This window comes from Lampris incognitus, chromosome 3, assembly GCF_029633865.1.
Source record: "Lampris incognitus isolate fLamInc1 chromosome 3, fLamInc1.hap2, whole genome shotgun sequence".
Lineage (NCBI taxonomy): Eukaryota > Metazoa > Chordata > Actinopteri > Lampriformes > Lampridae > Lampris > Lampris incognitus.
This window is the reverse complement of record NC_079213.1, coordinates 97,493,120-97,517,256: the sequence shown is the minus strand read 5'-3', so window position 1 is coordinate 97,517,256 and position 24,137 is coordinate 97,493,120. Positions and strand designations below refer to the sequence as shown.

At 40.4% G+C, this 24,137-nt stretch overlaps 1 protein-coding gene across 1 annotated transcript in view; it reads left to right on the top strand.

The window, feature by feature from the left end:
• The window catches only part of dot1l (DOT1-like histone H3K79 methyltransferase), an 82,448-nt gene that overhangs the window by 39,120 nt on the left and 19,191 nt on the right, over positions 1–24,137 (top strand). Inside the window, 10 exon segments of the mRNA XM_056277295.1 lie at positions 5,788–5,856; positions 5,969–6,075; positions 12,510–12,551; positions 12,704–12,799; positions 13,008–13,233; positions 14,268–14,381; positions 16,821–16,912; positions 17,712–17,813; positions 18,769–18,906; positions 20,475–20,600. Coding sequence (XP_056133270.1) covers positions 5,788–5,856; positions 5,969–6,075; positions 12,510–12,551; positions 12,704–12,799; positions 13,008–13,233; positions 14,268–14,381; positions 16,821–16,912; positions 17,712–17,813; positions 18,769–18,906; positions 20,475–20,600 — 1,112 coding nt within the window.

Below are 24,137 nucleotides of genomic sequence, written 5' to 3'. Positions count from 1 at the left end.
CCTTGGGGTGGACTGATTTCTGGCACAGCATGTTTTGGAGTTTGAAAGCAACGGAGACATGGTATTTGGAAAATATGCATCTCAACAGTTCCGACACTCCGCCACATACAGAATCACCAGTGGTTTACACTTAGCAAGCTGTTGTCCTCCTCGCTTCGATTGGCTTGTGCACTGTTCCCCAATCCTCTTTGAATAGTACACATGGCCATTGTAACTGTAGTTAATGGTCACTGCAATTTGCATATGAAACCAATTGTTGGTTTCGGTCATTATGTAACTGTGCTGTTTATAAGGTTGGGGAATAGCTGCAGTCAGCTGAGACTGATGAAGTCACTTAGATGAGCAATGAAACATTTCTCCCACTAAACGTTGTGTCCAGATGAACTGATTCAACTCTGAGATTTCCTTACCTGGATTATTGAGCATGCATCAAGACATTTGTAACTTTTAGTTTTCTTCTAATTTTCAGCCAGTGTGTTTACATGCAAGTTAAATTCAATTTTAATCATATTAAGGCAATCATTTGATCGAGACTGCCATGTAAACACCTTAATCAAATTAAGGTCTAAATCATGGGTTTTAGACTCATATTAGTTAGTGGGCCGGATTGGTTCAGATGAGATGTCGTGGGGGCCAGATTTAAAAAATGTTTTTTTTGATAAAATCAATTTGACTCAACACATGGCTATTTAGGATAATTGTGGATTTATTATTTGAAATCACTCAAGAAGGCCCACAGATACCAATCAATGAGAAATTGCATTGTTGGCAGAGGTGGACAAAGTACACAACTCCACTACTTGAGTCAAATTATAGATAGTCCTGGTCAAATATTGCTCCAATACAAGTAATAATAATAATAATAAAAAATTAAACGTATATAGCGCTTTTCTAATACTCAAAGTCGCTTTACAATAAATGGGATGAAACAAGACGACAGATAAACATAACACAGACATTCAAGGGTAGGGGTGGATGGGAAGGGGGGCTATGAGAGGGAGAAGCGGCAGCCACACATGACATCAGCAGTACTCTCCGACTTGGGCAGATACAGAAGGGAAAAGGGACAGATACAAAAGGGAGGTGAGTCCCAACCAATGACCTGAAAGTGGGCGGACAGCAGCAGTGTCCGATGCACTTGAGGAGGGAGTTGGGGAGGGAGTTGAGGGAGGGGGCAGGTCGAGCACTCGGTCCCCAGCCTGCCCTAGACCAGGGGTGGATGAGAGGACGGGGGGCACGAGAAGGCAATGGAGAAAAGGTGTGTCTTGAGACGGGAAAGTTGTTCAGTCAAACTTCCATTTGAGTTAAAGTACCGGAGTACTTGCTTTTAAAATACTCAAGTATTCAAAAGTATATTTTCTTTTTAATATCAATACATTGTTGTATTGTTGCTGCAATGCATTTACAGAACCTAATGACTCTGAAACAACCTACTGAACACACTGACTTGCTTGTAGAACCTGTAGAATAAAAAGCTTGTAGAACATGCTACGAAGCCTATAGAAATGCCTATAGAAACACAATTGAATCAACAAAAGGACAGCCATTGTTGTTTTAATTTTTTATTTTATTTAACACAACAATAAAACAATTTAATAAAACAACCAACCTACAATGAAATCCCAGTTACACATCTCTAGCTTTATAACTGCCCAACAGCAACACTGCTTTAAGCAAGACAAAAAACAAAAACCAAAACTCAATAAAGATTCTATTAATTCATAACCAAACAAAACTTTCAGACAATGAAGTATTGGTTAATTGTGAGGTTACATCCACCCAATTTTAAAGTCCAATAGAAGTGCACTTCTGCTGTCAATGCAAACTATTTGTTGTGGCTTACTTCTACTATACTGTCCATCTCACAGGTGGTGAGTTTGGCGTGTAGGACGTCTGGTTCTGGCACTGTGTGCGTGCAATACATACATGCACACAGTGGTGACAGGCGAGAAAACTGTCTGGTCAAGCTAGTCAAACTTGAAGAAGTTCTTATTCAACTTCAGTAGAAGCTGGTTTTCAAAATTGTGTGAGTTAATTCTTCCCCTTCTTGGGCTGAAGATCAATCCAGCTGCACTAAAAAGCCTTTCAAAGGCAGCAGAGGCAGGTAGTGCTCTTATATTCTTTCGCTGTGAAATGTTTTCGTAAACTTAAGTTCCTATATTAGCATTTTAGTTCCCATAGCCGACATGGTGGCGAAACTGATTGCAGCTGTTGCTGGCTTTCCTGACCTGTATGATGCATCTCTGTCCATTTACAGGGACTTTAATTTAAAAAAAAGATTGTTGGGATGAGTGGTGAGGTTTAATCAAGTGAATGGCAAATTTAAGCAGTTGTCAATGATGCTAGCTAAAATTCTTCAAGAACAGTACGTAGCCCATGTGAATGATTGTGAGCAGGACTTGTGGTTTTTTTTTTTTTTAATAAGTGAATCAGCTAAAATTAAACCATTCATATAAAAATCACCTCTGGCAGCATTGTCTCCGCACATGGATAGTGGCGATTGCGAATGCTACTTTGCGCTCCATGGTAAAACGGTAGTGTTTGAGGCAAGATCACAGTATTTATAGGAAAATAAATTCCCTCCAAAACGTATTTTTCAGCGGGACTGCTCCTGATTTGTGGGTTCACACATACTATATTGGGCAATATATTAATAGGCCTGCCTTTAAGAAAATACAAATATACAACTCCACGATGAATATAGCAAAGACGATGTAAATATAACATATAAATAAATATAAAATATATTTATATTTATTAGTATGTACATTTTTTTAGAAAATTGCTGCATCTCCTGTCAATACATTTGTAGCCCACTTCTTCAAAACTACGTTAGCAACACCCACAAGCTGGCTGCATAAAGGGGCAGTGACACAGCGACTAGCTGCAGCCAGCAACTTGGTGACATACAGCGATAAAGTCACTGCCAGTGTGAGCGCAGTGTAATGGGAACCTTCATAGAAATGTTGTGGAGTCAAAAGTATAATATTGATCTTTCAAATATAGTGAAGTAAAAGTCCTAATTTTCCAAAAAAAATTAATACTCAAGTAAAGTGCAGATACTCGAAAAATGTACTTAAGTACAGTACTCAAATAAATGTACTTCGTTACTGTCCACCCCTGATTATTGGTACATGATGATAACACACAATATAAAATTACATAAAGCAGAAGAGAGAACCGCAACATAAAGAAGTTGAACAGAAAGCATTTTCAAATCCATGTAACTTATTGACAAGAATACATTTCAAGTGGAAGGGAAAAGTGCAACAAATAGCCGATCACAAGTGCCATGGAAAGCATGTTTCCTGTTCATACAACTATTAATAATAATTATGTAGATTTAAGAATCCAGTACGCTGCATGGGAAACCACTATGGTTGTGACACAACTGTCTCGGTTTCAGTCGTTATACAACTGTGCTGTTTATAAGGTTGGGGATAACTGCAGTCAGCTGAGACTGACAAAGTCACTTAGATGAGTGATGAAATGTTTCTCTCATTAAAATGTTGTGTCCAGATGAACGGATTCAACTTTCTGGGATTTCCTTAGCTGGATCAAGACATCCAGACCTACAGCACGCCTGTGCTGCGCGTGAAGGTGGAGCAAGGCAGTGTTAAATGAGAAAGGGGATAACAGCAGATTCCGTGTGTCTATACATCAGTTGTGAGCGTGTCGTACTAAACATCCCTCTCAGGTCTTCCATGAGTGAGTACGTCCCTACTAAACCTCCCTCTCAGGTCGTGAGTGAGTGAGTGATTTGTGATGCATAGCCCATGGTGGCAGTTGTGCACGCACCACGGGAAAAAGAAGACAGTGGGTGGGGGAGGAGTAAGTGGTTCTACCAGTGGGCTTAGTGGCCTGCAGTGTAAATGCAATTGAGTGCGGAAAAGGAAGACATGCTACTTACATTTTCACTTGCAGATTGACACCTGAAACTTTTTGGCTTTTACTAGCATGTTGACATCGGGGACCGGTTTCTAGGCAGTTGCCATTTTCATTATATCATTTAGATGTCTGTGTGCCAGCCAGTTGTGCAGTTTGGACTTAAATATTCATCACCGAGAAAGCCTGCTCGCATAGGTATGTTGTCCCAAGCGTATGAAGTATCTTTGATGGAAAGGCTGTCATCTTTGTGTAATTTGGTGTCAGTAGAGGTCTGCAAGCCTGTCATGCTGAGTTGATTTGGGCTGGCCTCGGGCCTTTTTTTTTGTTTTTATAAGATTGGGCTTGGGTTGGACTCTGGCTCATTTAACTTCCCATATACGTGCAGAGCACACATAGGCCACTGTATGAAATATTGTTATATTGATTATATTATAAATATTATAAATGTTATACATATGCATGTACGTGTGCATTACATGTGACAGTTGACCATGCTGTGTGTGTGTTTGCATGTATCAGAAAATGCGCATCAGAGAGAGAGCGCGCTAGAGAGAGCTTAAATTGATAGTGGTATTGATTTAATGTGCTTTGGTATTGATTTAATGTGTTTTATCCACCTTAATTAGAGGTGTTTTGGAGAATTTGTTGCACGATGCACAACCAATGCACTTTTTATACACCTTAATCAGATTTCTTTTGGAGAATTGGTTGTGCAATGCCCCACAAAGTTCGAGATCTTTACTGGAATCTGACCTGGAAATGATAGACAAAGGACAATATGGTGAGCGGCATTAAACAGCCACCACATTCCTGGAGCGAGACTGAAACAATGTTCATACTCAGTAAAATGAAGGCGTTTAAATATGTTTTTGGATTGGGGGAAAAAACAGAAACGGAGACAACAGAGACAAAAGTCTCAAACACAACGTAATATGCAATGCAATTTACGTTCCATGACTATCCATCAAGTCTTGTAAACTGGGATTATTGAAGAGATCTCATTATTGCAAACACATGTAGACACCTTAATTTGATTATTCACCTTAATCAGAGTAATCGCTGCATGTAAACATGGTCATTGTGGGGACCCCTCATGTGCTCTGGCCTTCATTAGCTGTGTGCAGTGTTTTTTCTGGTGGTAATGGCAAGCAAATTACGAGACTCTTAAATGCTCTCTCAGTATTTGAGGTATACTTTATCTTCACTCTAGCTTCTAACATGTCTTATACAGGGCTAAGTAGTTTGTCAAAACATCTGACTTTAGAGCAAGAAAAAGAAGTAAAAAAACAAATACAACTTGGAAGGTTTGGGGGTACCTGCAGTCATTTGAGACTGACTAAGTCACTTAGATGAATGATGAAACATTTCTCCCACTAAATGCTGTCCAGATGAATTGATTCAGCTTTCTGGGAAATACAACTTGGCTTTAGGACTCAGTCCATCAAAGCCTCCAGGGGGAGGTTATTAACTAATTGGAGCTAAAATCTATTTTTGTTTTAACACCAATTGACATTTTGATCTATGTTGGAGACACCTATGCAATGTGTTGTGAGTGACGCCTTAGTTTGTTGAAAAGTTTTATTTTTTCAGCTGCTCTCACCAGTGATTCAAAAGAGAGGGTGGACAATGGTGGCTTATAGCAGCCAGATAAACACAGGGGGATTGGCCTTTGACCCCGAACAGCCGGATGACCTTATGATCCCCAATTCTTCCACCGAACCCTGGGTTTAAAACCCATAACATGACAGGATGATGAATGTATCTGCTGATGCCAGTGTTTATCTGGGACTATTATTGGTCTTTGTTTTTATCTGGTTGCACTTTGTATCCATTGTATATCAAGAACATTGACTTGAGTAAAATACATTTACCGAAAGATGTATTTTTCTCTCTTTTCAGGTGGTAAAATTGTATCCTCAAAACCTTTTGCACCTCTAAATTTCAGAATAAACAGTCGAAACTTGAGCGGTAAGTATCTGCGAAAAGCTGACTTTAAAATGTTACAACTCTGGTCATTTGAATCCATGTAAGTTTACTATGAGAATGCAATGCCTTAGTCTCCTCTGTCTCTACACTGCAGACATTGGCACAATAATGCGTGTGGTGGAGCTGTCTCCGCTGAGAGGCTCTGTGTCCTGGACAGGAAAGCCAGTCTCCTACTACCTACACACCATAGACCGCACCATAGTACGTACCATTGCTTTTCTTTCCCATTGTTAAGATTTGTTCTTCCTGAAATTGTAGTCATTCTGGATGAACTTGATAAAGTCAATACTAATTCTATGAATTTTTTTTTTTGCATGTTGTCCATTTTTATCTCCCCCCAAAAAACAAAAAGACAGATTGTACAGAACAGAACTAAAGTGAAAAATAAAATAAAAGATTTAAATGTATGTACATAGACAAATGGCAAAATAGATCAAAAAGTAAACATAAATACACATGCAAAAAATAGATGTATTTATTAATAACGGTTGTCTATAGCTAATCTACATTGTAATTTGCTTGAATAAGAATCAGTTATGGAAGAGTACACAGTTTTAGTGTTTTCATATACGCTACATGGACAAAAGTATTGGGACACACCTCTTAATCACTGAATTCAGGTGTTTTGTTCAGACCCATTGCAACAGGTGTATAAAATCAAGCAGCTAGCCATGCAGTCTGCATTTACAAACATTTGTGAAAGAATGGGTCGTTCTGAAGAGCTCAGTGAATTCAAGCGTGGTACTGTCATAGGATGCCACCTTTGCAATAAGTCAGTTCATGAAATGTCTTTCCTGCTAGATATTCCATGGTCAGCTGTAAGTGGTATTATTGAAAAGTGGAAGCGTTTAGGAACAACAGCAACTCAGCCCCGAAGTGGCAGACCACGTGAAGTCACACAGTAGGGTCAACGAGTGCTGAGGCGCATAGTGTGTAAAAGTCACCAACACTCTGTTGACTCAATAACTGCAGAGTTCCAAACTTCCTCCGGCACTAACATCTGCACAAAAACTGTGTGCCGGGAGCTTCATGGAATGGGTTTCCATGGCCGAGCAGCTGCATACAAGCCTTGCATCACCAAACACAATGCCAAGTGTCGGATGGAGTGGTGTAAAGCACGCTGCCACTGGACTCTGGAGCAGTGGAAACGTGTTGTGTGTAGTGACGAATCACGCTTCTCTGTCTGGCAGTCCGATGGATGAGTCTGGGTTTGGCGGATGCCAGGAGAACGTTACCTGCCTGACTGCACTGTGCCAACTGTAAAGTTTGGTGGTGGAGGGATAATGGTATGGGGTTGTTTTTCATGGGTTGGGCTAGGCCCCTTAGTTCCAGTGAAGGGAAATCTTAATGCTTCAGTATACCAAGACATTTTAGACAATTCTATGCTTCCAACTTTGTGGGAACAGTTTGGGGAGGGCCCTTTTCTGTTCCAGCATGACTGTGCCCCAGTGCACAAAGCAGGGTCCATTATGACATGGTTGGGTGAGTTTGGTGTGGAAGAACTTGACTGGCCCGCACAGAGCCCTGGCCTCAATGTCAACGAACACCTTTGGGATGAACTAGAACGGAGATTGCGAGCCAGGTCTTCTCGTCCAACATCAGTGCCTGACCTCACAAATGTTCTTCTGGATGAATGGGCAAAAATTCCCACAGACACACTCCAAAATCTTGTGTAAAGCCTTCCCTGAAGAGTGGAAGCTGTTATAGCTGCAAAGGGGGGACCAACTCCATATTAATGCCTATGGATTTAGAATGGGATGTCATAAAAGCTCCTGTAGGTGTAATGGCCAGGTGTCCCAATACTTTTGTACACACACCCACACACACACACACACACACATATATATATATATATATATATATATATATATATATATATATATATATATGGCCTTCCCAGAAGAGTGGAAGCTGTTATAGCTGCAAAGGGGGGACCAACTCCATATTAATGCCTATGGATTTAGAATGGGATGTCATAAAAGCTCCTGTAGGTGTAATGGCCAGGTGTCCCAATACTTTTGTACACACACCCACACACACACACACACTTATATATATATATATATATATATATATATACATATATGTGTGTGTGGGTGTATGTGTATGTATGTATATATTAGCAGCTGATGAGTGTGAGACGCACGAAACAGGCCTGTACTGCAATGCATTAAAACTTTTTTACTTTATCTGTGTTGATGTGTGTGTGTGTGTGTGTGTGTGTGTGTGTGTGTGTATACTATATATCATCAGATAGTGAGAGGGTTAAGCTACAATGAGTAAACTGAATGTTGATTTGGGAAGCTGAGCTCTAAAACCAGAGGATTATGATAGGATATTACAATACTATTATATATGCACACTTTGACAATGGAATAGTAGCTTTTTATCAACGAAGAAGTAATAAATATGTGAGTGTGTCTGATGGATCAGAGAGAAAAATGAGTATTGGCTGGTCGATGGAAAAAGAAATTGCCATGCGTCAACAGCCCCATATGCCTTCAGATATAACTGTAAGACCAAAGAGGACTTTGAGGGTGGTGGGGTTCTTATTGAGGCGCAGTCTATTGCTGTTACATCAGAAACAGTTAAATGGAGTAGATTTATGGATCAGGATTGCAGTACCCCCTAGCTTTACTATTGAATTTAGAATGGAACATTTGTCCGACCCATTTTTTCCCAATTTTAGGGTGGTCTATATTTTTTTTAGTTGTGTTTCTTGAAGAAAGGTGGTTGTTTACTTTGAGGTGTAAAAGATGGGAGAATACTTTATTATGTTTGATAGGGTGATTAAGTCCCCTAACATTCCAGCTGATAAAGTTGATATAGCAACCATTTGTTTCTAAAGTTGAGGGTGTAGGTATCACCATCTAAATTTATAGAAGGGGGAAATATGAAGAATCATATTTATACATTTTGTGATACATTTGAATTAACTGTATAGTTAATAGAGTGTGTGTGTGTGTGTGTGTGTGTGTGTGTGTGTGTGTGTGTGTGTGTGTGTGTGTGTGTTTTACTGGTCACACCCTGATGTAGTATCATGTCAGTGCCTGGGTGTGCAGGGCAACCAAATCGCCAAGTTGACATCAAGGATGTACATGGCCAACTTCATGAATTAAAAAAAATGTTTTCAGTGTTACTCTACATTCAAGAGTGTTTTGTTCAAAGACCTGTTATTTTCTTTGACAGTTGGATTTATTTTTAATAGCACATAAATCAACTGTCAAATTTTCATGTCGGTTATGAAGATTATGATGACTAAATTATGTAGTTGAGGAATTTGTATTAGATTTTCCTATACTTTTCACGTGTCCTCTCTGGACAAGCTTCACTCAGCATGTTTCTCCCCTAGTTTAAATTTACTTCCTCCTTATTATCCACTGCATGGCTTCAAAACCACTAGACTGTGTCCTAACTGAATGTGATGCAAGTGAGCATCAGACACAAAATCAGTTTGATTTATTTTCTATTGGAATGTCCTAATTTGCTGCGAACGCGCTGTGCAACGTTTTGAGCTGAAGTTTTGTCAAACGCCCTGTTTCTATTTACTTTCTGTCGCTCGCATTGAAAAGCGCTGCGTCATGGACAAGGAACGTCTCTGGTCTGATCTTGAGTGCACAGCTGATAGGTACATGGTTTGACTGTTTCAATGTGGACAGAGAGCGTCCGATGCGACGCGATAGTTGGACACTTGCATCCAGTAGGACATAGTGTTAGAGTTATATGAGGGAAACTTGAAAATACTTACCCTACAGCCCTGAACCCCAATAAGCGGCCCACAGGCCAGGTCCAGCCCACGAGAGCCAAATGTCTAGCCCGCGCCGACCCATTGACACTAATGCACCTGTCATAACATGTAAAATAAAGTGTGCAATATGTGAATAAAGTACATGCTGCTCTACTTATTTTGACCTCACCCCACACCGTACACTTGACCTATGCCTTAGAGTGCACGTAGACGTAAGGCGTACTCTGCTCTCTACGATCCTTGACTAGACAGAGCCACTCATCAGCTGTCACAGATAATCAGTAACTGTCCTAAACCAGTAACATGGCCTGCACGAAAAAGCGGAAAGTCAACCAGGAAAACCGTCAATTCAAATCTGACTGGACTGATCAGTTTTGTTTTATTTTGCCAGACAACGCCAGTGCTGAACTGACATGCTTGATATGCATGCAGACTGTAGCTGTCTGCAAAGCAAATAATCTTAAGCGGCACTTGAACACTATGCATGCTGCCAGTTTTAATGCCAACTACCCTACAAAATCACATCACTGCAAAAAAAAAAAGCAAATATGACAACATCGTACAAGCATTCCATTTTTACTATCTGTAAATCAGCGTCAGCAAAAGAGAGTGCAACAGCTGCATCATTTCATGTTTCATGGAACCTTGCTAAAGCTAAGAAGCCATTTGCTGATGATGACTTGTTAAAATGTTCAATTGACAATGGTTGGCAAAGTTTTAAATTATGATGAAAAAAACAAGAAAACGGTTGTGGTGCTATTAAAGCACATGCCATTGTCGGTTAACATGGCAACAAGAAGAGTATAACTTTTAGCAAAGCAGTGTTTTTCCATTCTACTCACCGATTTGAAGAAAGCAGAAGCCATATCACTAGCCGTAGACTTGTCCTGTGACTGAACCGATATGGAACCGCTATCTGTGTTTGTAACATTTTTTGATAGAAAGATCTTTTGGGAAGAGCTACTTTGTTTGCTTCCTCTGCCTGGGTGCACAACTGGGGAAATCATCTTTAATGAATTAGCACAGTTCTTTGAGAAGATTGGATGTGAGCAAAATTGTGTCTTTTGTCACCGATGGGGCTCCGTCAACAGTGGGACAACTCGAGAGCTTGGTAAGCAGGCTCTTAGCATTTCACTGCATTATTCACAGATCAGTGTTGTGCGCTAAACTGTGTGGGGAAACGAAAGAGGCGATGGACACTGTGATGAGACTGGTAAACTTGGTTCGCAAGAGTTCTAGTCTGCAACATTGCCTTTTCAGAGCATTGCTGGAGGAAATGTCAGTGGAACACAAGGATCTTTTGCTGCATAATGATGTCCATTGGCTGAGCAAGGGCCATGTGTTGGAGAGGGTGTGCGACCTGCAACATAAGCTTGTCATTTTTCTTTGGACTGCGTAGCCAAAAAAGCCCAAAAATATCAGAGGTTTTTATGTGATAAGGTGATAGCGCATGTTATTTTTTTTGTGACATCATGTCTTATCTAAATCACTTTAATCTACAATTACAAGGCAAGAACCACTCTGCTGTGAACATGTGCAAGGCAGTTGAAGCTTTCTGGTCAAAGCTGAACCTTTTGGAGAGAGACATTTGCGGGAGAAAGTTACACTTTCCATTTCTGTGGGAGGATTGCAAGAAGAACGAAATGCGGGAGGACCCAGCAGTGAAGGATTTCATGACGATCCTGGCAGAAAACTTCAAGGAATGATTTGAAAGCTCACCTAAATTCTCAGGTGACATCCTCCTCTTCCTGAGACAGCAGTTCTCCATTTTGGCTGATGGCCAATGGATTGCAGAGGCCAAAAGGCTGATACCTTCCATAGATGACACAACTTCTCAGATGGAGGTCTTGGAGATGGGAATGTCTGATTTGCTCAAAGCACAACACAAGGACATTGGGGTGAATGACTTTTGGATCAACATGGTTCCCCAAGCTCGATTCAAAAACATGAGAGCTATCGCAATGCTCCCACCCACAATTGTCCCCTCCTCGTACATATGTGAGTCATTGTTTTCTTCAATGAACCTGATGAAGAACCAGGAAAGAAACAGACTCTCCAATGCACTTTTTGGCCAGTACCTAAGGATTGCCACAATAGAAAACAGGCCCAACATCAGAAGGATTGCCTCAGGGCACCTCGGTGGTTCACCTGGCGGAGCGCGTACCACATAAGATGTGAGTCCTTACCACAGTGGCTTGGATTTGAATCCGGCTCGGGCCCTTTGTTGTCCCCTCTCTCCCCTGCCTTTCCTGTCTCTCTCTCTCGACTGTTGCTATCAAATAAGGTGGAAAAGACCAAAAAAATAATCTTAAAAAAAAAGAAGAAAAATTGCCTCATCCTGTCGTTCTCACTTCTCTCACTGATTGGTGAATGAACATCAATTTATTTTTGTCCATTTGTCCATAATTAAATGGTTGGTTTTGGACTTATTTTGTTTCAAGAGTACATTTTTTTTCTTGTGTGACCCTCAACACAGGCTTTGAGAATCCCAGGCCTAAATTACTACTACTAGTAGTAGTAGTAATAGTAGTAGTAGTAATAATAATCATAATAGCAGCAACAACACCTGCACATAAAACAACTTTTGCTAGCACAATGGAAAAAAAAAAACTCTGGATGTTTTGGCCCTTGGCTTGGCATGCATGACATAATTTGGCCCTTGGGGAAAACTAATTAGAAAACCCTGACCTACAGTGTGCATACATTTTCGGCCAAATTTTGTAAAAATTACTGAACTATTTAGATATAGCATATGGAAGATATGCCAAAATAAGTGACAATATGGATATATAGATGTCAAGATGCTAACTGCTTCAATGCTTTTGTTACACCATGCCACTGTGCTCTTCAAACCTTTAATATGCCATTATTTGTCCTTTTTTTCCAGCTTGAAAACTATTTTTCTAGTCTCAAAAATCCTAAACTCAGGGTAAGCCATTTCTTTTCTCTGACCATATTGACATTACTGCATCGAAGTGTTTTCTTTTCAACCTCTAAAGTAACTTCCTTGGTTTGTTACTGTTATGTTATGGTGTAGTTACCCACCATACAGTGGCACTGTAAGATGTTGTACTGTTTCAGGAGGAGCAAGAAGCAGCTAGGCGGCGTCAACAGAAGGATACTAAGGATAGTAAAAGCAACAGCACTACCCCCACCAAGCCTAAAGAACAGAACAAGGTAGGATTTTACAGATGTCTGGTACTTTTAACAAATATAACTAGTCTACCAGTAAGAAATTAAAACAGTAGGTGATTGCTTTTTCAGTTTATGTTGTTGTGCTGAGTTGTATTTCCTTGCTTCTTATTCCTATATCTACTTCAGTCGACTTGAGTCTTCACGGAAAGCTCTCTGTGCTAATTGTTTGTTTGGGGGGGGGTTGTTACAGCAGGATTCCTGTGGTGAGGAGGAGCGCCCCAGCTTGTTGACAGTGGTGAAAGCCTCTCCCAAACCCCGGAGAGCCAGGCTACTGTCCAAGGGTCGGAAGCTGAACAATAAGAAGCGCGGCCGACCTAAGAAAGCTGTTGTTGCCGCCGCTGAGAGAAGGAACAAGAAGAGCCAGAGCGCCTTGGAGCTGCTGCATGCCAAGACAGTCTCTGCAGCACCCCCTCAGGGTCTGAGAGCACACACATGCATACACACTCAAACAAACACACACACACTAGTATTGAGGGATTACCTGAAGTTTCGGTTAATTTTCAGTGTTTAAAAAAGACTAATTGATTGAGATCAGTACTATTATTAGAAACATTAAATTATTAGAAACATTAAAACTGTTAACTGTTCACTCAGTAACTGTATACTCAGTTTAGTTTTTTTTTTTTCTTCCAAACTCAATGCTAAGGAAGAAAATGACATGCAGTGCATACTATCTTATATGGAGCACAGCAATATGCTTTTGAGCGTATAGCATGATGGAAATTGTAGTTTCAAAAACAAGATGTTCAACACAGTTCAGCGTCGCACTAACAACAACCATAATCCATTGCGTACATCAGCGTTCTACAGTTTTTACTTAGCGGTTTCATACCCCTAACAGTGGACTGTTGCATATCTCAGTTTCGCAAATGGAGAGACCGCAGGAGGTAGTAGATGTGTCATTTGAGGGAGAAAGGAAAGGGAGATCACAAGGAGAGGAGGAGCAGAGTAAGAGAAAGGGCAACCTTGGTATTGTCAAAGGTACAATCTGTAGTCCAAATGAAAACAGTCATGTCACCACTGAAAACCGAACACTAGAATTGTATTTTTTTATTCATTTTGATGCTGGAAAAGTTTTTTTTTTACGTTTGTAAATATTGGCTAAAATTTATAGTTTTTTTCAAAACAGTTTTACTGGACATAGTCAAAATAAATACAAAAAACTCATAATCTAAATCGACCTTTATTTTCCAAAACGGAATCGAAATCAAACCAAACTCAAAAATTTCTAATTGCTCAGCACTAACACACACACAGTATACCAAGCCTTGCTTTCAAATTTGATTACAATTTCCTTTTGTTTTTCCTAAACAATACCATGAAACAAAATCTGTGCTTATCCAGTTGGCTACAGATGCATGAAGCTTCCTTTCCTTACAGATACAGAAATAGTGCTTTGTTTACTTATTCAAATTAAATGATGATATGTTTGTCTTCTGTGTTTGTATAGATGCATACCGGTCACCTCAGAGTCCCTTCTACCAGCTACCTCCCAAGGTCCAGCACTATGCCTCCGGTCAACTACTGTTAAGCCCAACTCCTCCTGGCCTGCAACAACTGCTAGGTGAGCCCCTTGTTGTCATTGTAAAATGAATGGGTCCAGTGGTATGTTTATTGTCCTGCCTTTATGTATGTAATGTAATCTACCTCAGCTGACTCGTTGACATATTGGTACGACTAAAGGCCCACACCCAGTGAATGATTGTGGCTGTCTTGCACGTTTTGGGTATGTCAGACTGCACGACAGGGAAAACAAGTAAAATCTTGATACATCCCTGTGTCACGCTGTGTGAACTGAAGTGAGTCTACTGTCACATTGTGCAAACAACGATGGCACAATCTATGTCAGCCAATTGCACGCCGACTGTGCCCGCTGCATAAGCCAATCTGGTACGTGGGACATTCAGTGTGGTCTCGCTGAAAAGACATGCAGATGCATTTACAACGGCACTTTTTTCGTGATAAACTCAAAAGCACAGGGTGGCAGTTTATGAAGTGAATTTCAGGTATAGTAATATCTCCAGACATTTGATGAAACAGTTTGCACTGTTGATTCAATGAAACAGTCTGTACATTAGTATTTTGGACAAGAAGATGACTTTCACTGATTTCCTAAAAGAAATACATACACGCACACAGAAAGACAGAATACTGAGTAGTGTGAGCCTTTTGTTGGCAATAGGAAGTTATATATTCTGTTAATCATAATTAATAGAATGTCATTTTCTATCATGCTCCTACGTCACTCACCAGAATGGTGTCGTAGCCATAATTAACATGGTATTCCCCTGCAACACTGCATGAGCATGGCCCAAGATTTTCTGTTACTACTAGAACTACAGAGTCTACATCTCCGTGGATCGGTATTTTGTCAGGTGTCCTTTATCCTGTCACACTGAATGCAGAGGCGGCTTCTCTCGGAGGCCAAAGCAACCCTGGCCTCCCCATAAATGCATTCTAATAAAGAAAACAAAATTTGTTATTCCCATGGTTGTGTCTTTATTCAGTTTTGCCATTTCTCTTGTTTATGTTCTTTAGCTGGTGTAGCGTGCGAAACAGTGCCCCTTTGCATGCATTACAATGTGTAGTTGATGTTCTCTGTGCTGTCTAGCGGTCAGTGAAATGCTACCATTGCTCAAAGGCATTCTCCTCAAAGGAGGCCAGCTTTGCATGGCTTCCCTTAGAGGAAAAAAAAACGTTTTAGCCAATCAGATTGAGGCTCGGCTTGACTGAGCTCAACATTGAATGATCAATTCATGTTAAAAAAAACAAAGCAAGGTAGGCCAGTGGCTTCTCGCCAGTCAAATCGCTGTTGTCGTCATACAAAAAAACTGCCTGCATCAAGTCTCCAACCAGCTAGCCTACTACACGCACACGTAGCGCAGGCAGAACCAGTTGGCAAGTTAGCAGAATGGATGGAGACAGGGACCTCGGAGTTTCTCATAAAAAATATTTTTATTAACTTGCTTTTGAGCTGCAACTGAAGTTCAAACAGAATGGTAGGCCTACCCCATTGTACATCCAATTAATTGTGATATTTATATGCAATTGGGTGTGTCTGAAAACTTTCAGCTACGTGTTTATTCTTTGGATGATGAGAAGAAACTCCGAGGCAGCATCATGTTTTAGCCTGTATAGAGCTAGTGTGTGATTGGGCATGCATCTTTTAAAGCAAACAGCATTGTTTATTACTGATTGCAGTTGTATTGTTGGAGATGTCCCCTCATAAGGGGATGCACATATGTCACCTGTTACTAATAACCAGTGCGTACGACTGTGAGAAGTTTGAACTTGTTGTACTGTATTTGGAGAGAGAAAATAAACCGCACCTCGTGTTGTTTTGTAGTCCACAAAAGCCTTGTAAATGCTATGTTTCCCAAGCAATGGGATATAAGCACGAATGATAAGCATTACTCAAGTAGTCTTGATGCATGCTCAATACTCCAGGTAAGAAAATCAAAGAAGGTTGAAGTCTACACTTCAAGTTTAAACTGAAGATGTCTCTTAGTTACTGAGTGATGAAATGTATCTGTCAATAAACATTGTATCCAGATGAACTGATTCAGCCTTCTTTGATTACTCAGGTAACGGCACTTGTTTATTCTGGTTTGTGAAAGCAACTAGCTACGATATCGCCATGTGATAATATGGAGATTTAATCCCCACATGATCACCGTCATATGGCGATATGATCTCCATACCAAGCTGCCTGGCTTCAATAAATTTTGCCACGCACTACTGACTGAATGACCCAAGACAGCAGATCATCATTCATGACAATTCTACGAAACGCCCTTGCAATGGCCAAAATGTCATTGTGTGGGGGTATCAAGTATGTCAGTTTGACAAAAACCTGTGACAAGAGTGGAAGAGCAGAAGATCTGTTATGTTAACCTCTCTCTCTCTCTCTCTCTCTCTCTCTCTCTCTCTCTCTCTCTCTCTCTCTCTCTCTCTCTCTCTCTCTCTCTCTCATCTGTTTCAATATCTCGCTATCTTTCCACAGACAAAATTAAGGTTCAGTATCTCCAATTCATGGCCTACATGAAGACTCCTCAATACCGCTCCAATCTGCAGCAGCTCCTAGAGCAAGAGAAGGTAACAGAGAGCCATGTCAAAAGAGTGGCAGCTTATTGTCAGTGTTACACTTTCACAATTTACAATGTTTAACATCCAATTATGCCTGTGAACATTAAGTAACTGCTGTCCATGTTGATAATTGGCAGACTAGACTAGCCAAGAACCACATAAAAGCAGGGTAAAGATGTGAAGAACAGAGGGGGAAAGTATTTCAATTACCAGTGTAAATAAATGCAGCCACATGATATACATAAGTTAATTTTCAGGCAAAGGGAGGTGTGTGTGTGTGTATGTCGGCCCTGTGTGATGGCCTGGCAGCCTGTCCAGGGTGTCTCCCCGCCTGCCGCCCAATGACTGCTGGGATAGGCTCCAGTATCCCTGCGACCCTGAGAACAGGATAAGCAGTTCGGATAATGGATGGATGGATGGATGGATGGGAAGACATACAATGAAAGTACTCCCTTAAAATGAGATTTTAAGATTACACTAAAAAGCTAAATGTACCTGTAGAGATCTTGGAGCGAGATTTATTTTGGTAAAGATGTATGTACACAATGAAACAAAAGACACAGCATCCATCATATAAATTAGCAGGCTCAAGGATGCATAAAAGAAGAAAGAAAAAGAAAATGGCAAAAAAAAGTTTTTACTTTATTGTGGTGATCACATTTTCCCTAGGGAGGAGGGGTTGTGTATCTCTGCCTTATGCAATCTCATTTTTTCCCCCCAACACTCTCTTTCTCTCTATGTAATCACCTCACTGTAACCCCTTGTTTCTTTCCTCTCTCCCATATCCCATGATTTCCTCTCTCTCCAGCTGAAACACAGGGAACTGTCAGGGCAGGCTGAGCAGCTCCATTCTGTGTGCCAGTCTCACAAGGATAAGATCAAAGGACTCTTTCAGACTAAATTGGATGAGGTGAGATTTTGTCCAAACACAGACAGTGTTTGCATTGTCCATCCAATGTTTGAATCCAGCCATGGCATTTTCATTGTTGACCTTCATCTATATGACACTTGAGAAGAATATGGTCATGAGAGTTACCACTTCTTTTATGGTGGTTATCTTATTTGAGGTATGTTCTTCAACTCAGAAAATGTCGAAAACATTAACTTTTAAACCTCCAAGCACTGCGCTGAGTGCACAAGAAATGTGGCTTGGTCCATCGGTGCTGTGAAATTACGACAGTTCCAGGGTACAGGATTAGCATTCTAGGTGTATAACTGAAAACTTATGGATCCTCACATATAGCACAGACCAAATACACTGATTAACAGTAGCAGAAATGCACTGCCAGTATTAAGTCAGAGCATAAAACGGGCAGTATACTTGAAACAATGAATTGCCTTTTCTAAAAACACTGGCCAGCATGTCCCCAACACCATTGTAGGTATACTCAACACAACCTCTTTTGTTATTCATGATGTCACTCCTGCTGCTGGGGGGCCTCGAATGATTATGAGGCAGCAATTACCAGAACCAGCTGTTATGGAATTTGCACATATTTTGTTGTCTTCAGCAACTCTTACTTCAAAAGTATTCAAGTTGAAATCTGTACCCCGCTGATAAACCGTGATGCCACAAACCATGTGAAATTTCGACCAATTGCAGACAGGGGGAGGTCTACGGACTGCTTGCATATGCAAAGTAAAACTTTGTTGATAAATGGTAAAAGATTCATAAATGACAGATGTACAAAATATATTTGGGTCAATAGTCTAAATCGTAGTATCCATATGCACATTAGTTTTGGTTTAATGTAGGTGTGTGTATGCACACAGTGTAGTTGTGAGGGATCCGAGGTGGCAAATTTTGGGGTGCGTTTTGTGGTCTGCGTAAGCCCTCATCTGATTCATATTTCTGTGGTGGGCAGCTGGGAGTGAAGGCCCTGACTGTGGAGGACCTGCTGCAGGCCCAGAAGGAGATCTCGGCCCACAACCATCAGCTGAAGGAGCAGACCAAGCAGCTAGAGAGAGACATGGCTGAGCTGCGAGACCACAGCCTGCTGCTGGTGAGTTCTTGGAGCCATGCACTCTGCTATTACAGCCTTTGTCCTGTTGTTACACCCCAATCCCTGCTGATCACACCTATTTTTGCTGCTTCAAATCTCTTGTCAGCTGTCATACTAAGCTGTCGTCCCTTGCTGTTGCACTACTTCACTTTCCAGTCCAGGCCTGCTTTGTCATCTTCAACCTGATAATGGTAGACTGATGCTAAAGTATGTTTCACATTCACAAAGCAGTTCACCTGTTTATTATAATTTTTTTCAAATTGTTTTTTAGAGATTTTTTAGTTATTATTGTTATTATTATTATTGTTATTATGCTACTCTTCAAATGATTCATGACCGACCAAACACTGGAGGCCCGACTTTTGTACAGGCTCATGACCAAACTATGGATTTGAAATACAATATTTGATTAAGCAAGTAACAAAAATATATGATTAATGAATAAATGCGCTCAGTTGTGCAACGCTGAGAAGTGCATGTTACAAACGCATACTTTATCATATTTATAAACGTAATGCAAAACGTTAAAGTAGCCTGTCGTGTATAGTGCTGTTACTTGAAAATAACCTTGCCATTGTCGATGTAATTGGGCATTCAACTTATAAACAGTGGCTATGTTTTTTTAATCAGTGGCTTTCATTTTGAAATATGTTGTTAAAAGTGTTCTCTGTTTTTCCTGAATACAAAACGTGTCATAGTGTCATACAAATCTCTATTTGTGAGAGAGAGAAAATGGATGGCTCTTAGCTTTGACGCTTTTGGCTCTGTCTCTGACAAAGGAAATAATGTTGGCTATATTGCTATATATTATTGACCTTGATCAATGCTGTTATTTAGGAATGTTATATCTCCAACCACTTATAGACTGTTTTGTGGCATCACTGGCTTATAAACAATCAAATCAACATTTTTTGTTAAGATGGACGTTTATTTGATAAGATCATCCTGCCATGAAACGTCATATTTTCTGATTGTGTCTAGATGTTTTTGACTGATAAATTAAACCTGGTTTAGATTTTCCAGATGATTCTACTGTTCATGCACAGAGAAATCAGTTTCTTCTTGAGCGAAACGTTTCTGTGTGTAGAAACCTCCGGGCTGCCTTCTGCTGCTTCCATCACCAAATTGGCAGAGCAGTCTGGTATAGTGCATGCTTGTTTTTAAAGGGAAGGCAAAGAGGATATATGATTGGTTCATTCAACACCAGCCCTGACCACACCCACTGAATATGTATTCCTCCTAATCCCACCCTGTTTCCTTAATGCGCTGCAGGTGCGCCACGCTCCTCTTCCATGAAAATACCCAAGATGCGCTCACCACATCCCGTGTGCAATGTGCAGCACGAAGTTGACTGCGTTTTGCGCTGTGCACTTTTATTCACAAAAATAGCGCCCTGATTGTTAGCTGCCACGCAAATCCACTAATACTTTTTCTCACACCTCCAGAGTATGTTACTTATGTGTGTGTGTGTGTGTGTGTGTGTGTGTGTGTGTGTGTGTGTGTGTGTGCTTGTGTGTGTGTGTGTGTGTGCGTGCGTGCGTGCGTGCGTGCGTGCGTGCGTGTTCCAGTTGAAGTCTCGATGTGAGGAGCTGAAGTTGGACTGGGGCTCTCTGTGTCTGGAGAGTCTGTTGAAAGAGAAGCAGGCCTTGCGCAGACAGATATCTGAGAAGCAAAGACACTGCTTGGAGCTTCAGGTATACATTCAACTATACTGCAACTTCTGTGTAACCCCGTTTTTAACGTCCTCTATCACTATCTCCTCCAGATCTACTTGCCTTTATTTTTTTTATTTTTTTTCCTCAACCCTTTCTCTCCTGTTATTTTCTCTGGCCCTGACAAGGACCTCCCATCATTTTGAATTATTTAGGAGATGCATGTTTCAGGGAGATTTCATGAAATGCTGTCATATCTTTACTGTTAGCAAAAAGCATGAATCTTATTTTAGAGCTGAGTAGTAGCCAAACACCTGACCATTTGTAACATTTTCACTTATATCAATGTTGTTGTTCAAATGTCAGTATATCCAACATGTGTCAGCTCAAACATTCTTCAAATTCTTTTGTGGGCCATTTGAGACGACCTTGATTCATTTACTACTTCATAGCCATGTAAATACAGCATCACCTTGATGATTAAATGGGTGACAATAATAAGCAAGTTTGTACAAATGATAGTTTCCAAAGATGGTGCATTGTCGGTTGTTTGACCACACCTGTTTTGCAACAAAAGTAAATGAAACTACATAAAAACGAATGACTAACCTACAAAAATTCACAACTTATAAGGTTTGCAATCAAGTAACAATAATTTCAGAGGGGAAAAAAACTTGCATTTTTATAACAACCAAAGAAACAATGGAGTTAATGAATACTTTTTTTTTTACTAATAGCAGAGGTTGGTTTTACAGAATAGTTGATTAGTCAACTATCGAAACCAATAGTGGGCACTGCATAGTTGTAGACTAATCGTTCATCTGAGGTTTAAGCACTGTGCAGGAAGAAAGCAATGCATCTACAGCAGATATGCAGCTGGGGGCGCTGTGGCTCCAACATAGATTTGTTGGAACATTAATTTTCTGTGTTATGCCATGTTAAATAAACAGAATGTATGGTATTTACAGAAGGAAAGAATCTATTTATCTACACTATTCCTGTGTTTCAGTTTAATGAGTGACCTTGACTTTTAACGACAGCTGTTGAAAACACGACCAGAACATGTAGTGTCCTCCTAAAAGCCTTTAATTTTAATCTAATCAATTTTAAATACACTTTTGTGTTTAATATCTATGCTAACAATTTACGTAAGTTAGATTATGCTCAGCAAGACTCATTCACCTCGTAACATTTCTTATCATGTGAGAAACAAACCGCAGCTGACAGTACAGCTATGTTTTATCTTGAATCGGAAAGTGACCCATATTCAGTCATTTAAACTGTAACATTATGCCAAATTCCTCAATAGCCGCTAGTTGCTCTGCTAATCTGTTTTTCCCCACATTAAAAGGGACTCCAAGAAATGCGAATGCTTCTCTTTGGCGACAACTGTTTAATTTACATAATGTAGGACAAAAAGTACCAGACGACCACACACACACACACACACACACACACACACATATATATATATATATATATGTATATATATATATATATACACATACTGTATTGAACATTCAATTTGAGATAATTTAAGGCTTTTAGGCTTTTCAACAGTTGCCGTCACCACGGTATGGACGCACTCAATTGAAAGTCACTAGAACACGGTCACTAGTTAAACCAAAATACCTGCAAGAAAGCAGTCCCGTTGTTACTGCAGTCAAATAGTATCTAGCTCAGATAGGCTTGCAGGGGGTTTAGTCCAATCAGATTGCAGCTCATTTGTAAACGGTGTCTCAAAGCCAATCGAGGACTCTACTATTTCACCTGCCCCCAGGTTGGTCCCACCTACATTAGATACCCTTTACTGATTGTATCTGAGAATTTTTTGACGAGAATTGACCGTTGTTATTGGGTGAAAAATATATATCTCCCGTGATTAATCGACTACTCAACTACTTTTTTAGAGATGACTGCTAAAATGCAGCAGTTGTGAATGCCCTAGTAGCTATGCCTTCCCATGGAGCAACAGGGACACACGTAAATGTCTAGGGCAAGCAATTTTAACTTGTATAGACACAAACGGTTTATTTTGTATTTTCAATAGTCACAATTTAAATGTACATATGTGTAATTTTGCTAGTAATGCTAGTTGGGTGTTAAGTTGTTCTATAATTTACTTATGACTAGTCAAAATGTGGATTAGATATCTACATGTCTGCTTTTCCAAATGATATTAGTGTAGAATTTTATTGTCTATTTCAATATCTATTTTCTATTCTGACAAGTAAAAATCTGAATTGATTATTGGTTATATTGATTTAAGCTTTACCTATATTCTCCTAACAGATATTCTTGAAAGATACTCAATGAGTTATTTTTTAGTTTAATGTGAACAGTACCAAGTTGTTTAAAAAATTTTTTTTTCAACTACTCATATGTGTTCTTTGTAAAGGTGTGTTGTATCCATGGATGTAGTAGAACTGGATATGGCGCTACCGCTTGGCCTTGCAGCTAATTTTTTTCCAGTGGTCACTTGCAGTATTGCAGCCCAAAAAGCTATTCCCCCATAGACCACAATTGTAGAAGAGACGCCTGTAAAACTGTTGACAGGACACCTGCGGCTATAATCATGGTCAATTATTTCTCTTTGTATTGTATATTTTTAAGCCACGGGGTTTTAATCTTTTTAAAAAATTTTCCAAAGCCCAGAACATTTTTTTTTCCTGCATGACAGCACGGTGGTATATGAGGCATGATGGGAGTAACACTTCTGCGCATATTCAGTGGGCCCCATGTACCTGGAAGTAACCCGGAAGCCAGAAACCTTTTCACCGTATGTGTCAGGCGAGCAATTCTCATCGGAATGAACAGACGCCATTTTTAAATCCAGTATCCCATACAATACCACACCTCCTCTCTTGACATCCTGTCATATGCTTTCTCTAAATCTAGAAAGACACAATGTAACTCCTTCTGGCCTTCTCTATACTTCTCAATCAACATTTGCAAAGCAAACGTTGCATCTGTGGTGCTCTTTCATGGCATGAAACCATACTTCTGCTCGCTAATCGTCACCTCTCCTATTAACCTAGCTTCTATCACTCTTCCCCATATCTTCATGCTGTGGCTGATCAACTTTATACCTCTGTAATTACTACAGCTCGGCACATCACCCTTATTCTTGAAAATTTGTATCAGTATGTTTCTTCTCCACTCCTCAGGCATCCTCTCACTTTCCAAGATTGTGGTAAACAATCTAGTTAAAAACGCCACTGCTGGGTCCGCGCTGGTGTAGCGGTCTAAGCATCGGCTTTGTGTCGATGCAGTTGCCCACTGGGGACCGGGGTTTGTGCCTCAGTCTCGTCAGAGCCGACTATGGCCGGACTCGATGAAGCAGCAATAATTGGCAACGCTGTCTTCGGGAGGGGGGTGGAGTCGGCTTGTGTTCGTCACATGAATGCGTCTCTGTGTGTGTCAGAAAAAGCAGTGGTTCGGCCTGGAGTCGCCTTGTCACGAAAGTGGGGAGGCGTCTCCTTCGAGATTTCCGGCCGGAGAGATGCAGTTGGCGAACGCATACAGTAGGAGGGTGGGGGTTTCAACTAAAATATAGGGATCAATTGGCCACTAAATTGG